Genomic DNA, 16,605 nt, shown 5'->3' with positions numbered 1-16,605 from the left:
GTTTAAACAATGAAGCTCTGCTGACGCGCAATAATTTGGGCACGTGCCTGATCTTTCCATGCATGCAAATGCTCTCAGCTGAAAGCTCCGATTTTCCCAAGCTGTGTATGATACTAGGCAGCAAAATATCATCAGGCAACTTTTGTTTTGTGATAACTATTTATTTTTCAGCAAGAGTTATATTCATAGGTGTGTATGTATCAAAAGAATATAACAGCAACTAAATTCAACCTTCCTAAAGAGAGGCCTTCTCCTACTCTTCTGTCATCTGCAATTCGTGTTGAATTACTTGCTCAGCGTGGGTGGACATTTCTAAGCTATGGTTTCATAATCACATAGCCACACAGCAGTGCCTTTTTACAGCAACCTCTTTAAATTTTCCACGTTACAGTGCGTTCAAGATTGTTTTCTCTCCACTGCACAATCCAAGCCTGTATCTGCACCTGTCTTCACACATAAGGGTGTTGTGTCTGCCCGGATTGCTTCAAGTACCACGCTGCTTCAGCATAACGAGAGAAATATGCAATGGCTGATTTCCCACAGGGATAAACGTTCAGAACCCTGTACCTGCAAGTAAGAGACCGTGAGGTAAGGTCACATTCTTAAGCCCACTCATAAGAGGAATAGCTCTAGCATTAACTCTGATAAAGTCAGACTTTAATGTTCTGATAAAACCTACTTGAACAACCCACACTATTGCAAACAAGGTACTCTTAATGGCCGAAAAAAAATTAAAACCTTTTAGCCTGCTGTCAAGATACATGAAATAATGTGTTTCGAAGGAGAAAATGACCAGTACAGTTGTTGAAATGAAACTTAGCTAAGAGGTTACTTTTCCGTAACCAAGAACACGCGGCCGGGGCTGACAAAAAGACGCTACCCCGAGGTGTTGTGGAGCAGTTTTCCCGCGCCTGGGCTGGAAGAAGCGAGGCTCTGGGACTCCGTGCGAGCCGGGCTGAGCCCGCTCCCGACAGCCCGGCCCGCATGGCGAGCACCGGGACCGCGGGCGGGCGGGGCGCGGCGCTGAGGGAAGCGGGAGCCCGAGCCCGGCCGGGAGCGGCGGCCCGGGAACTGCAGCTCCCGCCACTCCCTTCGCGGGGCGCGGCCCGCCGACCCGGAGCAGGAAGCAGAGGATGGCGTCCCTTGACCCCAGCGCGGCACTGAGGAGCGAACGGGGAGTGATGGAGGTGAGACAGCGCTGGGAGCCGGGAATCGGGAGCGGACGGACGAGCGCGCGGCCGCCTCAGCGTCCCCTCAGCGCTCGGCGGGGCGGGCGGGGCTCCGCGGGTACGGCCGGCCCCGGCCCCGCCGCCCCCGGCCCTGCGGCTCCTGCGGCTCCTTCGGCTCCGCCCCGGGCGGCGGGGCCCGGCGGGACACGGGGCGAGGCGGGGCGGGCACCGCGGGCTTGGAGCAGCCGGGATGGGAACGGCGCCTTGCGGTGAGGCCACGGGGCAGGGGCCGCTCCTGAGAGGCTGCCCTTGAGAGGCTGCCCTGTTGTGGTAGTGCTGTGGGAAGGCAAGTGCCTCTGTTTAGGGGAGCGCTTCCCCTCTTGGTCTCCCTCTGCCTGCCCAGCACAGTTACTCTCGGGTGAAGGGGAGGCAGAGGTGTTTATGAGGTGTATTTCGAGGAGCAGTTTTTATCGCCTTTTCATCCTTTTTGTTTTACTTGTTGCGGTGCAAGAGTGACACTGTCTGGAGAGCTTGTCTGATAACTTTGGCACCCAGATACTATCAAAATGCATCACTGATATTTAAAAAAAAAAATTTTAATTTTTTTAATGTGTATGTTTCATACCTTTCAGTTGCATTGTTAAATACGATTGAAGCTTTTCATTCTTTATCTGCTGCACACAGAGTAATTCAATGAAGCCAAAACAAAGCCTTGGTTTTAGAGACAGCTGCTAAAATAGCTTGGTTAGAATTTTACAAAATCAAATATGTCTGTATGTAATTGGTTGTTTATAGATTTTTTACAATTTAAAGGATTTTTGTGGTTGTAAAACATTTAAGCTTGATCTTGAACAGATATTATTTACTCTTAATCCAAGAGTATAAGATAGTTCCCACTGTAAATGTCTTAACTAAGGCAGAATTATGCAGTCTCTTGTTGGACGTCTGAAAAATCCTTTGTGGATTTATAGCTGTAGTCCCTTTTTCTAAAAGGTAAGGATCTCAGGCCATCCAGATTTTGGCAACATAAATAAGGTGTCTACATAGCAAACTTCCTTAATATTATTAGCTTGTGGCTTAAGCTTGACTACAGATGCCAAGCAAGCTGTGTATAGTTTGGGTTCAGACTTATTTCTCTGTCCTGTACACTAGTGTTTTTTCAAAACTGGTATAAAGAGAATAGGTTTTCCTTTAAGAAATTTCTCTAAGACAATAGGTCTTCTTCCATCCTCCAACATACTGCAGTTACCGCTGCTTAGCATCTTTGAGATGAAACTAAACATTGGTGTGTCGAGGTGCTTTAATCTCCTTTTGGGCCAGCGGGTGAGTGGTTGTGGTGTCCCCTGCTGGCTGTGGAGCTCTCTGCCTGCCTGGTCTGTGGGGAAGCCTCCTCCGTGGTTGCTACACACTTGCCACACTTTTAGCTTTATTGTAAGATTGTATGTGTACAGGAGGATAAAATAAAATAGCAGGAGGTTGACTTCAAGCAGGTAGAACAAGTTATTTTACATAAAGCATCACTCATGAGGGATAGTGTTCTGTGTTTTTCCTTCACTTTCTTTCAGGTCCTGGCAGTGTATTGGAAATAGAACAGGATGAGTGAGATCAGTTGAGCTATCAAAAAAACTTTTCTCAGCTGCCAGATGAAATGGTTTATAGGAACAGCTGGGGTTTCTTGTTTATTTTGTTTTTTAATATTATTACATAAATTGCAATACTATACGAGTAGGAGTAGGAGGAGTTTGGTGTTTTGGTGGATTGTTTTGTTTGGAGGGGTGAGGGGACGTTTTTAAAGTTGAGCTCTTAGGATATTCCTTCTGACCATAACTGCTATAACAGCCCATGTATTTTATCATGAGCAGTGCGTAGTCTGGGAGATGACAATGTTTAGTACACAGGCCCCATGAGGAAGAAAGAAGAAATAAAGTTATTCCAGTAGGAATGGTTAACATTTACACAGGAAAGATTGTCAAAATTGCTTCCATATTAAAAAAGATGTGCTGCAGACTTCAAAAAGGTATATGCATTTGTTCAACTGTTTGCAAAATGATACAGAGAGATTTACATGCCTTAGGGCATGGAAAACATGCATTATTAATGTTATTTTAAAAGGCTCTTTAACTTCCATGTTGCCAGATGGGATGAGAGAAGTGTCCTGCACTGCAAATGGCCTCCTGTCCAACATTTGTTGCTTGCTAGTCTGGAGTCAGCTTTGGTGGATGAGGAAGATTGGTGACTCTAAGGTAGGTACTAGAAAGCTGATTTAATGCTTGTGTTCCATAGCCTGTGTGACACCTGGAAGTCCTTTGTGTTTGGACTGCTTGTTGCTGCAGTCATATTTTATTAAAAACGGTGAGATTCCAAATTGATTTCAGTTCTTTTGAGTAATAAGGATTACTTTTCCAACCTAGATAATTACTCTGTGTGGTGTAGGTCTCATATGGGTTTTCTTACATATATCTCTTGTCTTAATTGTTAAGGCAACTTATGAAATTAAGTAATTAAATTAATTTGACAAGGTTGTTGCTTAATAACCTAACAGAGTGTGGGTTGTGCTCAGAAGTATAGTATTTGATTTCGTTAATTAAAAAGTTAGCCCCTTCTGCCACAGCTAAAACATATTGTTAAATGTAATGTTAGGGTAACCTAGTAGAGCAGAAGTTTCTATTTAGAATGTACCTTCATTTAAATCAAGTACTGGTCTATAGCTGAAACAGTTTAGAGCTTCTAAAGAGCTTGTAGCTTGCAGTGAAGGAGAAGCTTCAGGATACAGTGAGTATGAAGATGGACTAACTTGAAAAATTTTTTACTTACAGATGTTTGAGAGAATCAAACGATCTGATGAAGCTTCTGCTTCTTCAGCACAAGGTAAGAAGTTGAGAAAGTTCAAAGTAGTCTTTGTTGCAGTTACATTTAAAAATGTGATAACTTATCAATAGAAGCATTAATTCACCTTGTAGTTCAATTGCATATTTTGATTTCTTTAATTTCATTATGAAAATTGGATGGAAGGAGTGACTTCTGAATCATCCACAAAGTTTCCATGTAGGTGTAATTTTCTTGTCCTGTTGTAAGCTCTGTGAGACCCTTTACGTTTTATCTCAGTCATCATGGATGTTGCAGTACCAATGCAGATTGCCTAGTCTTGAACCCAGACAAATCAGTAGAAAAACTCACTCACCTCAGCTATGAAAGAGTGAAGCTTATTTTATGAAATTTTAGGATGAACTTTGCAGACAAAAGGATCTCTTCATGCATTTTTGAACTTACTAAACCTTTTATCTTCCTTTAAAATAGTAGTTTTGATGAATGCAATGTAAGAGAAGTATCTAGCTGCAGGTAAAAGTCTCCATCTCCTTGATACTCTGTTGGGTTTTGCTTAGTACATGTATGTTTGGTTGGTTTATTTCTTGGTTGTTTTCCTTTTTCTGTAGGAATCCAAAGACATGGTGTTGAGGGCTCTCGACAGCAGGACAGCAGTAGCAGGTGAGTTGGGTGATGATCTGACTGGCATCCAGCTTACTGCTTACCAAAGTAAAAAGGGAAGAATCTGCTTTTCAGCCTTATCTGTGACCTTGTGTAATGGATGACAGTGGCACAACATGGATTAAGGGTGTGATTGGAGGTCCTTTGTATCTTATACTAATGTACTCTTAAAAGCTGTGGGGAAGGCATGTTGTGGTTCCAAAACTACTGTGTGGGTGTCAGGTGTCTTTGGTCTTTTTTTCTTTTATTTCAGAATATTAACAGATGCATGAAAAGATGACTCTGCCTTTTTCTTTAGAGGCAATTATTTTCAGATTTCAGCTAACTGTACCTGCAAGTAGTTATCCTCAGTTCTGCATTTAGGGAAAAATTTCTTTAGTGAAATTTGCTTGAGAATACTTTATAATACATAGTCTCACTTACCATTACAATTCTAAAATAGAAACTTCTATCTCGCAAGTTTTTCCCATCTCTGTAGTAAGATAGATATTTAGAATTTCTGTGCTACAGACATGGATTAAGCAACCCAGCATGTCTTGCTAATATTGCCTGCTCCTTTCAGTTTACACAGAAGAGGACAAGAACATCCTCGACCTGGAGCATCCACTTTGCAAAATAGGCAAGGATACTGCAACTGTTGCCACGTACACTACAGTAATCTGGAACAGGTGAGACAGCTTTGTATAATTTGGAAGCAATTTAAGTTCCAACTCAGAAAGATGTTTCAATACATTTTAGTATTATTTGAGACTGCCTAAGCATACTTAAAAATCTCAATTAAGATTTTCAAATAGTAAAAGAAGATTTTTCTTTTTATTTAAATATTTTTATAACACTGGTGTAATGTTTAACCTGGGAAGGAATTTTTAGGAATAGGCCTGTGTGTTAGCAGTAGTATTTGACTAATCATCTGCTCTATCTTTCACCAGCACATTTTCAGCTCCCAGCACAGGCATTTTGCAACATACTGTAGGAATCGTATGGGTACCAGCAGCTTGATGGAGCGTTTCCTGCAAGATGTTCTACAGCACCATCCCCACAGATACCATGACAGCAGGTATAATACAGAAGGCTTTTTGTTTTGTTTTTTTAATATGTGTTACTGGAATGCATGTGTTATGAATCCCTATCCCCTGCTGAGCAGTAAATTTGGCTCATTTGAGGTGAAACTTGTTCAATGAAGACAATTGCTGTTAATAAGACAAATAAACTTTACTACTTAAGGATTTGAAACAACACCTCTGATAGCATTTAAATGTGAAGACCTGAAAAAAGAAGGAACATATAGGTCATGTAGCACTTAAAATGGCAGACTGTACAATCTCACATGCATTTACAAATTCGTAAAATTTAGGCTTTATATGTTTTATTCTAAATATTATAATTCTGGGCTATATATATATATTTAGCAGTGTATTTTATGTATGTTTTGAAGAAGTTCATGATTTTGGTTTGTTGATTATGTCAGGTAAGTATTTATGTGTTTATTTTTTCATTATCCTTGCATGTTCACGTGTTCAGTTAATACTTGAATTACATTAATTGGCCAATTCATTAATGCTCAGATTGGGAAGTGTTCTCTTTATTTACATGTGCATGTTTCAAGAGTGATAAGAGGATCAGTGTGTTAAATTTTTCTCTGTAGCTGAAGGAAAATTAATTAAACCTCATTTGTTATGTTTTCAAAAGCAAACCAAAATCCCAGTTTGATCCCAGTACAGTCCAGTGTTTCTCAGTATACAGCTCTGCTGTATGTCTGACAAACAAGGAGAAAGAGTATTTTGTCTGAAAGCACTCACTGAGATTGTCAGGGATGTGACAGAATTAGCTAATATGCACACCTATGCCAAACTAGCCCAGGACATGAGGTACACATCACTACAAGTAAATAAATTGTCCTCCCATCTTCAATAATTAGATTTAATTGCACTATCTTGAGACCATTCACCATTTTTTGCCATGGAGGATACAGGATTCACTTTAAGAAAGCCGCCTCTTGAGGTGTCGCTGATACAAGGTTGTTCCTTTGGTGAACAAAATCTACTAACAAAGAAAAACAATCTGCCCACGTTCCTCTAAGTTGTTGGAAGAAGGAATAGAATAAGAAAAATAATGTACAAAATCTAGATTAAGTTGGAGGAAGAAGGGGGAAGAGTAACCCCAAATCCAGACAGAGTTTGGAGGAAGAAAAGCAAAGAGGGAAGAGAAAGCATTACTAGAATTATGTTGTGGCCCTGCTCTGAAAAGAAAGTCGTGGTCTTAACTGACACCTGAGGTAAGATTTTGATTCTCTCCTTTCTCATGTTAAAACACTTGGATTTATACACAGTTTCATTTAGTTCTTTAAATACCTGTTTTTGCTATTTATCTGAATTCACACCAGAGATCTTTGTGTCATTTTAAAAGATTATGGAAATATTTGTAAGACTTGATTTGTTTTACAGAACCAGTATATCTAGTAGTTATGTGGAAAAAGGAAAAATTCATCAGAGCTTTGCCTTATACTGAATTTCAAAGGATATTGTTGTTCTACCACAGTAAAAAAACGAAACAAAACAAAACCAAACACCCACAAACCACCAAACCATTCCTTCCTCCAAACTCTTGGTATGTAGTTTTTTACCTAAAGTAATAGTACTGAGCATTTTAGAAAGTGAATCTTCATTCTATTTAAGGGGGTAATTTGTAGCAAAATGGTTAGAAGTTCCTAACTATATAAAACTGTAGTTCTGTTCTCTTCCCCCCAGGGACATTTGCTTAAATGTCATTTTTGGGAAGTGCTTGTACACTGTTAACTGAGCTAGAGACCTAGGAGTTTGCTATGAAAATCTATTTCGTTTTATATTCAGTCTTTCAGCAATTCTAAATGCCAGAATGCAAAGATGTTTCCCATAAAGATGCAAGAACTCTGAAGTTGGGAAGTTAAGAGATTATTTCTGTTGCATCTGGCATTCCATTTAGGTCCTGCTTCAGACCTTAGGGGACTAAGAATTCATGCAAGGGCAAAGCAGCAGTTCAGATGATAGGCATGGTTTGATCATCTGATGTATTTGATTACTTTGCATTCATGTAGTAATAGTTCTTTTTTAATGTTTCATTGTATGAGGTTTCTCTTGCTTAATCAGTCCTATATCCCTTAGCTGTATGTAGTCTTAGTTATATAAACAAGAAAATTACTGTACTATAAAATCTGTTCACAGTACTTCTGTTAGCTGATGTCTGCCATGTATTAAAGTAAGCATCCATTTGGGTCTCTCAAAATCTGGTTTTAATTTTTGAGTGAAACACAATATTCTCTTCTTCAGTTATACTGACATATTTTAAAATGTAAATATTGGATTTGCCTGGCTGCTACACATTGAAGCCTTATGGGTTCCTGTGTTGAAAGGGAAAAATAGTCCATATCTGTCAGCTGTGTTAATTCTGGAAGACACCAACCCTTGTGTTTGAGGCACTCTTCAAGACAGAACTGCAAGTTACAGAATATATAAAATTCTGTTGTCACAGCAAGGCTGAACAATCCTAACTTGGCTTCTTACAGGAGTGAGTCAGAAGCTGTGGTATGTCTGTGAGAAAAAGTAAACATGGAATTCCTTGGCCTCATGTGCAGAGTTCCTATCAGGCAGCCATGTTTTGTAAGGAAAGGGCATTTGTACTCAACAATGTTTTTACACTGTGTCATATTATTGTGTTCCATTTCTCTACAAAACTCGATTTAAGTAATGATAGTATGATTAGTGAAATCACCTCTTTCTAGGCTTACCAAACACAGGAAGTATCTTTACTTTTCCTGCTTTGCTGTATTTATAAAATTATTATAATCTATGCTTGGCTATTCTTAATTGATGATTGCATAAAGAGAGTGATAGACTAATGCCCAAATTGTTATCTTTAGCTTTGTGGAGCGTTTCCCCCTCCATAATTTTAAAAAAATAACTATCTCTGCTAAAGTAGCAGAAACAGGAATTTTAGTCTGTTCAGAAGTGACGCAGTCTAGGTAATTATTCTTAAACCCCCCGCACTGCTGTTGTTTTCAAAATTTTAAGCATATTTACAGTATTTATATGAGCTCTTTTTCTCCCGCTCCTTTAGACCAACCTATGATGACATGCCACTCCCCGTCACTCTGGAGGCTCCTAGGATTTCTTGCCTGTCCTCAGAAGAGATGCAGAAGAAGAGGAACAGTGAGAAACAGGAGATTTCCAGCAAAGACCAGGAGTCCATTAGTGAAATAGGCTCTTCTGTTCCTTGCCTGTCTCGTGAGGGCACAAAGAAAACTTCTGTAATACAAGCAGGTTTTCAAAAACTTCAACGAGGCCAGGAACGTGTTTCAGGAATATCCCAGCAGTCTACTGGCGTTTGTAGCGATAAGAAATGGGTAACTCTGAAAAATGCTCGGATTGCAAATCATAGCCATGAAGGTCAGTTTACAGCTGTGAGCCCTGTACCTCAGCAGTTTTCTCTCAGTCCTACAAGCCACAGTTCCTCTGTTAATCCTAAAACAGGAAAAAACATGAGGGATTTGGCAGCATCAAATTTGTTTCTGTGCAGCGGACGTGATGAAGGAACAAAGGAGCTCTGCAATAGTGATGTGTTATTGAACCCACGTTTGAATCCTACTCCGGCACTGGTTCACCCAAAACGCCCTTCAGTTTCTCATCAGAATCCTACACACAGCCACAGCAATTCTTCCTTTATTACCTCAGGTCAATCTCTCTCAAAGCGAGATAGTTTACGAACTCAGGATGAAACTTTGGTGTCTGATCTCCAGCTCAGGGATACTGTGGGTATCAGCAGCTCCCTAGATCTTGGGACATCCCCACAACTGGTAAGATGCAAAAACATGAAGACAGACAGAGGTGATGAAAGTTCAGTGGATGAAACTATTGAAGATGTAATTTTGAAATACTGCCATGAAACTACATGTGAAGAAACTTATTTCAAAGAGGAGAATAATCCCAGTGTACCTTTTTCATCACTTCTGGACCATACTAATTTAGAGGGCTCTGAAATGAGTTTTGACTGTGATGCACCAATACAGGTAGGAACAGATTTACCCAAGGCAGCTATAAAGGATATAGAATTCCTGAAAGAGGTCCAAGTATGTTTGCAAGATAAAGACTATGGAACACAGCTCTCTTCTGTTTTAAAAACTGAGTCATTAGAGAAAATAGAAACAGTGAAAAAGCATGTCACAGTTCATACCGAAGAACCAGTTCTTCCAGCCCTGCCTCACGTGCCTCCTTCTTTTGTGGGAAAAACTTGGTCTCAAATAATGTATGAAGATGATATAAAAATTGAAGAGCTTGTACGTGATTTCAGGGAAGGTCGTTTTCGCTGCTACTTTAACAGTGAATCCTCAACCAAATGTACAGGGAAAAGAATGAAGAAAAAAAAGCAGAAGGATGAAAAAAGGATCAATATTATTGAGAGTAATAGAACAGAAAGTGCACCGGTTAAAGCATTGCCAGAATTTAATGATGCTTTAAGTGGTGGCTCTGATTTAGATAACCCATCTTTAGCCTCAGATACACTATGCAACCCAAAAACTGTAAAAATGCCTAGGAAAAGGACGTGGCGCCTGGCTTCAAGGTGTCAGGTGGTCAAAGTCAGCCATGGCACCCAAACAAGTCTGCTGAACTACCCTGTGGCAAAAAGGAAAATGTCTAGAAGAGAATCTGATCCAGCTGATCAGAAAGCAAGCATTGCATGGCTGGAGAATGAAAAAACTCCAAACATGAAAACTAGACTATGTGCCCTTAAGCTTCCAGAGTCCTATAGCAAGATCATGAGTCCTGTACAGCCCAAGACAGTGGTGTATGTACTCTCGTGCCCAGAGGCAAAACAGTGCAAAGGTAAACCTATAGATATTCCCAAAATGAGGAAGAATCGTCACTCCACAGATAGCAAGGACTCTGTAAGGTATAAATACAAACAGTGTTCTCTCAAATATTATGACCCACTGACAAATCGAATTCTGAAAACGCCTCCAAAGAGTACAGTTGGAGAAAAGGCCAAAAAGCCCTCTCATGTTCGCCAGCTTTTCAGAAGTCTCAGCTTTGATGCAAACACAAGGAAACAAGCTGATACGCAGAGAGAAAGCACACCATCAAAGTCACTCAATTGCTCAGATTTCTGTAGCTCTTCTTCAGCATCTTTCCTGCCAGATCGAGATAAAGGGAATGATGCAGCCTTAAGTCAAAAGGCAGATGGACCTTCTGTTTCCACAGAAAGAACAGATTGTCTTGTATCTGAGAACTCTTTTAAACACCTGATCATTTCACCTTTGAACTCTGTGATAGAAGGAGACTATAGATTAATTCCATTTAATAGAATTACCAAAACTCCTCTGACCTCTATCAGGAGTGAGTGGTTAGAGAAGGAGACTCCAAAAGCAATATGGAAGAGAAAAGAAGGCACTAATAAAGAACCAGTTTTTTCCAGAAAAGCTGCAGGATCTAAGTCTGTCAGATGTACTATTGGGAGGAGAGGAAACAGAGTAACCACAGGCAAACAAACGTCCAGAACTAAAAAACAGCAGAAAGAGGGGATGAGAAGACAACTCCAGCCTTGTGCCCAGAAATCTGCTTTCTCCATCCACAGGTACCAGACAAGGAAAACTACAATGGGAAAGCACCCTAAGAAAGAAAAGCCTGATGCTAAAAAATTAAAGGTGAGGAGGAAACCAAAAAGGCCCTTTCTGAACTCAACAGTTGTAACAGGGATTCCTGAAAAAAGGCAGAAAGTCACATCAGAATCTTTTCCCAAGAAACCAGAGCAAGCTTCCTCCAAAGTCAGGAAGTGGGAAGTAAGTGGAGATCAGGGTCATCCTGGCACTGTGAGCCGGCCCTCTAGAAGAACTTCTGCTGTACCATTACTTCGAAACTGTCTTGTTCTACCAGGTGAGAGCTAGCTACCAAAAGAACTCTTTCTTTTTTTTTTTTATAGCCAGCACCTGGAAGAAGGAAGCGGAAAAAAAGGAGGTCATAGACAACGCAGTTGAAGTGCTAGAGCTCCAGAAAGTGCAAAGCCAGTCTAATGTGAAACAAATACAACTGTAAACTCAGCTCTTGTTCCTGGAATATGGGGACACAATATATTGCACTGTTCTACTGTGTAAAGCTGCAGAAGTTGTGGATTTGATTTAAAAGCACTTAGAATCATACTTACTAGTCTTCACCTGTACATCAGCAAAATGACCATGAATGGTATCATATTGTTATTATGGTACTGTCAGTATGTAACAGTGCACTATAATAAGGTAATTTGGAAGCTGTGTTAATTAATTGTGCCTATTTTAATTTTTTCACATAATTCTAAAATGCAGAAGATGACTCAGTTGCTATGCTAGAAATTTAATGAAGATACATCAATCGGGGCTGAATTCTATGTATGTATTTTGTGTTTGTGTACTTGTGCACCTTCTTCAACACATAATATATAATTGCCTGTGGAATGGCATTAAAAGTAATACAGTATGATACAGTTCAGATCAATTCAGTGCTTTCTTGAAATGAAATATAATGTTACACATTTTTTGTATTGACTTCTTTGTTCCTGAAACCATGTCCAAAGCTTTTTTTTTTTTGGATTATAAGTCACTGTGGACTCTCATCAAGCAATAATGGACCATGCTGGTAAGGAAATATGTCTCCTTAGGGGACTGTTCAAATGGTAGTGGCTGAAGTGAAATTTCAAATTCTAAAAGGGTTAGGTTTAGGGGTTTCTTTGTTTGTTTTAACAGCTTATTGATTAAGCTTGTAGGTGAATTTCACATTCCTTTGTGAGGGGGGTGGAAAAGTTAAAATGCAAACAAATAGCATTAAGTTGTTTTAGAATGTCAGCCTTGACTTTGGAATTCTGTGCTTTTCTGGCTTTATTTGGTGTAGTGTTGGTTAAATTGTTATGGACTAGAGTTCAAACTTTCTTTCTAGACTTTCGGCAAAATATTTAAATAAACCTAACAGTATGCATCTAAATTAATTAAAGTTCAAATATTTGGTTAAAAAATGGTTGAATTAAAATTATATTTTAACCTGGTTGAATTAAAATTATATTCCATAGAGATTCATGCTTGGCCACTGATGTTCCATCTACTATGGTTTTGTGGCAAAAAAACCCAAACCCAAGGTATTTTAGCTTAGTTTTCTTTCTTTTTTTAATAGTTGTTATGATGACAGTTTATTTAATGAGGTCAGGAGACATAAAGCAAATCTGAGGGATATTTCTGTGCTTTAAAACCCAAGATTAATGGTTCATTTATAGTAAATTAAGCATGTAGTTAAACATCATCAGAATCCAGGCTTTGGTTTTAAAATCTTCGATTTGATATATTATATCATCTATTTTACCTTGGAGGTCTTCATAAATTCTCTAGTGGTACAATCCTTTTTTCAGAACACAAGAAAAACATGGGAAAGAACAGACCCACTGTCTCTGGCATTGAACATATCTGTGCATTTTCCCCTCAGAAAACAAGACCATTCTTGATTCTTCATTCCCTTCTTTCTGAAGGTTCAAGGGTCACACATTTGGACTGAGATAAAGGTGGACTTGGAAATGGTTTATTTTAATGTACAGTATCTGAAGAAAATATAAAAACTGTCATCATAAACCACATGTTCAGAGACTATTTGGGGGATCTTTTTCATGTATATGCATATTTCCCAAGATAAATTAAAAGATGTGCATGTGTCAGCTGGAAAGTAAGTTCCTTTACATGTCAAATATGGTCTGACAGATTTTTTTTAATTTGTTTTGTTTTAATTTATTTTTTATATAAAAGTTGATTTCTATGGATGAATTTTCCTATGGTTGTCAGTAGACACAGAATCTTATTGACTGTATTGCAAGTCACTGGAAAATGAAGGGCTATAATATAAATTCTTATGGCCCTCAACTAATCGTGCCTGTATAACTTAATATTTTGTCTAATATAAAACTGATGTTTTTAAAGCAAAGTTTTAAAGGAATGGTTTTTATAGAAAGGCTGATTTTTAGATAAAGCAAAAGAAGATTTTTAAATAGTTTGTTTTAAAGCAAAGCTTTAACTATAGATAAGTCCCATTCTAACGTATTTTTATGATACAAGAATGTTTTCCTAACTTCTTCCATTTTATTTTTCACAGTATTTCACACATGAAGAGCATGATTATTTTGTGTGTGAATTAAGTTTTAATGCACATTGTACTTTAAAAACACTAGTGTGTATTAGTTTAGAGTCAAAATACTGTTCTCCATACTCATTCATTGTACATTTGTCTTACTCCAGTGCACAACTTTTCCTTGAAATCTTGAGTAATAAAAATATGTTGAGGACTATAAAATGACTAATATTTTTAGACTTTAATGTCTTTTTTTTGTTTGTTTTGATAATAGACCCTCTTATCAGGGTGAGGTTTTTAGAAGAAAAATGTTATATTTAAATAAAAGTGTAAGTAGCTATATATTTTCCGTTAAAAAAAGAAAAATAAAAAAAAAGGATGAAATATAAGAATTTATTAGAAGAAGAAGACTTGAGGTACAAGTCTGGAAATGTTTCTGTGGTTGACATTTTCAAAATAAGGTTTACTGTAGGCTTGGGTGTTAATCTGTGCCTCCCATTGAGTGTTCAGAAACCTCTTCTGTGCATCCTCAATGACCACTAGGAAAAAGGGGAAAGACTGTGATATGAGAAGTAAATGCGGAAACTGCTTTGGAAAGAGAATGATAAACATATTTGCAAAACAAAATATTGCAGAGACACACAATATCATGTGCAAGAAGGACAAAATTCTGGGCTCTTGAGAAGTAGGAATACTGTTACTGTTACTGCTAGATAAGTAATATTGTCCCTATGGAATAGAACGTTGTTTCATGAGCAGCGTGGCTGATACTTTAAAACGTGATTGTGAAGTCTACACTAACGGCAAACTTGAGAACTGAAATAATTTCTCCCCAAAATTGGTGGGGGGGTTGGTTGGTTTTGGGTGATATTTCTTGTTTCTATTTTTGTTTGAGTTTCTTTTTTCCTTTTGTGTTGGTTTGGTTTTTTTGTTTGTTTGGGTTTTTTTTGAGGGGGGACAAAGATATTTTATCATTATGTTTGCATGTCTTAATATAGAGAGGCAAGAAAAGAGCTGGAGTACAGAGGAATAAAGTCATGCGTTTTGAACTAAATTGGCAGCAGTTAGAACCAGTACCTTCTTTAATAATTGAGAAAAATGTTACCATGTCTTCTTCCATACAAATGCAATTTTGACCTTTAAGTTTGTGGTTTTTATTATACATTTCATAATTTTTAAGAAGTCTCTCCCCGCTTAAAGTACTCCTTCAACCTTTCAAAACAATCGTATTCTAAGCAGATAGATTTTTATTATTGACTAGTATTGTGAGCCATGAGTGTCACCCAGTCATATTGTGTCAGGTGCTAACCAAACATAAAATAGCAGTCCCTTTAGATATCTGACACTTGCACCTCGCAGTTCTTCAGTTAATTTTCTGATAGGATTTTTTGCTCTCTTGTTCTTTCTGACAGGTTTGTATCCAATGTTCTCTCTGGGACTCAGATAAATGAGGTATTTCTGTTTATAAGGAGCCTGTGGCTTCATCTGAAGTTGGGTTTAAGTTTCATGCTAAATTTGTGCCCAAATGAGAATGTGTTTTGTGGTTTTCATGTTCTTATTATTGATAATGTATTTTGCAATAATTTTGCTTGATGTTATGATGTTTTATCTGCTACTCTGTCTCTTCAGCCTGTGGTCATTTGACACAATGTGGTTTTGTAAGGATACAGCGATACTACAGAGTCATCCAGTGCTGTTGCTGGATGTTCTTTCTCTGTATCTTCATTTTATTTCAGATTTATTATTTTCATTGTTTTTCTCAGTCATGTATTTGGACTTCTCTTTTTATGTTGTATAGAGCTAAATTTCAGGGCAGTATGTTCTGTTTGGAAGTAAATTAGTGACAGGTGACAGAAGAAGGTGCGGTGCCAGTCTGAAGTACAGAGGGCAGGTTGGCACAGGTGCTCCTGTGCTTGGGAGTCTGCTTTACTTCACTGAATAGTGTGAAACAGGAGTGGCATGATGATTCTTGATTCCTTTGCCAGTCTTCCTTTCTTTTTCCCTTAGGGTCACTCTGCCTGAGAACAAAGTAATCTGAATTCATACTGGAAATAAAGGTGTTTCACTTTTGGTGTTTTGGGGACAGATAGGAAAAGTAAAATGTATCTCTCTCACTAATGTAACTAAAATCACTGAATTTTTGCCTTTAATGTTATATCTACTGAATTACAGCATTCCTAGTAATATTTTTCAGAAATATTTGTAACAGCATAGTTCTGAGCATGCCCAGAAGCAACGGTTTTGTTCCTTGTTTGTTTTGCAGTTATAAATTCATTCATTCCTTCAGCAGAACAAATCTTGTTTTAATAAAATAAAGACTGAATATGTACTTTTGGAGTTGCTTTATTCTTGAAGTGGAATTTACCTTGAAGCTATTTGCTGTAATTTGTTTGGAAAGAACACCACTGAGTGCTGTGGAATAAGCTACTACTATGAAGGCAGACAGTTGTAATTTAAACAACTGTTCACAATGGTGTGATATCTTGACTCAGTGAAGCCAAGATTCATCCTCTTCTGTGCCAGCTGAAGCAATGACACCCTAGGATGGCATTGAAAAGATGACAGATACATTTAAAATGTCTAACTTCATTTTGGCAGCATGAACCCAACCACATGGCAAGGCAGTTCCCTGCAGAGCTTACTCATTAAGAGTTTTTTGAGAATGTGCACATACTATATGAGGGCAGGGGATGGAAGTATTACAGTCTTAAGCAGCTTTTTACTTTATGCAAAACAGTTTGGCCTCTGTAATCATAGACCAAAATAATGCAGGCAGAACTCTCTTCAAAACTGTGCAACAATACTTTTAAGAGTACAGTAAACAGATTGCTGGAATGCCTTGAACA

The 16,605-nt window shown here is 38.4% G+C and overlaps 1 protein-coding gene across 2 annotated transcripts; it reads left to right on the top strand.

Moving 5' to 3' along the window:
- Positions 1 to 1,067: 1,067 nt before the first annotated feature.
- Positions 1,068 to 16,088, top strand: ZDBF2 (zinc finger DBF-type containing 2). Of its 2 annotated transcripts, XM_063400348.1 has the most exons (8): positions 1,411 to 1,438; positions 3,306 to 3,412; positions 3,986 to 4,037; positions 4,604 to 4,655; positions 5,218 to 5,323; positions 5,585 to 5,712; positions 8,748 to 11,328; positions 11,604 to 16,088. In XM_063400348.1, exons 1-8 carry the CDS (start codon positions 1,420 to 1,422, stop codon positions 11,643 to 11,645), a joined length of 3,087 nt encoding a protein of 1,028 aa, XP_063256418.1. In that variant the 5' UTR covers positions 1,411 to 1,419; the 3' UTR covers positions 11,646 to 16,088. The 2 variants fall into 2 exon arrangements, with proteins under 2 accessions (XP_063256417.1, XP_063256418.1); XM_063400347.1 differs by lacking the exon at positions 1,411 to 1,438 and adding an exon at positions 1,068 to 1,187 and having other exon boundaries at positions 8,748 to 16,088.
- Positions 16,089 to 16,605: the final 517 nt, after the last annotated feature.

Source organism: Prinia subflava, chromosome 6 (genome assembly GCF_021018805.1).
Source record: "Prinia subflava isolate CZ2003 ecotype Zambia chromosome 6, Cam_Psub_1.2, whole genome shotgun sequence".
Taxonomy (NCBI): domain Eukaryota; kingdom Metazoa; phylum Chordata; class Aves; order Passeriformes; family Cisticolidae; genus Prinia; species Prinia subflava.
Note: the sequence above shows the minus strand (reverse complement) of the source record. Positions and strands in the feature narration are given on the sequence as shown.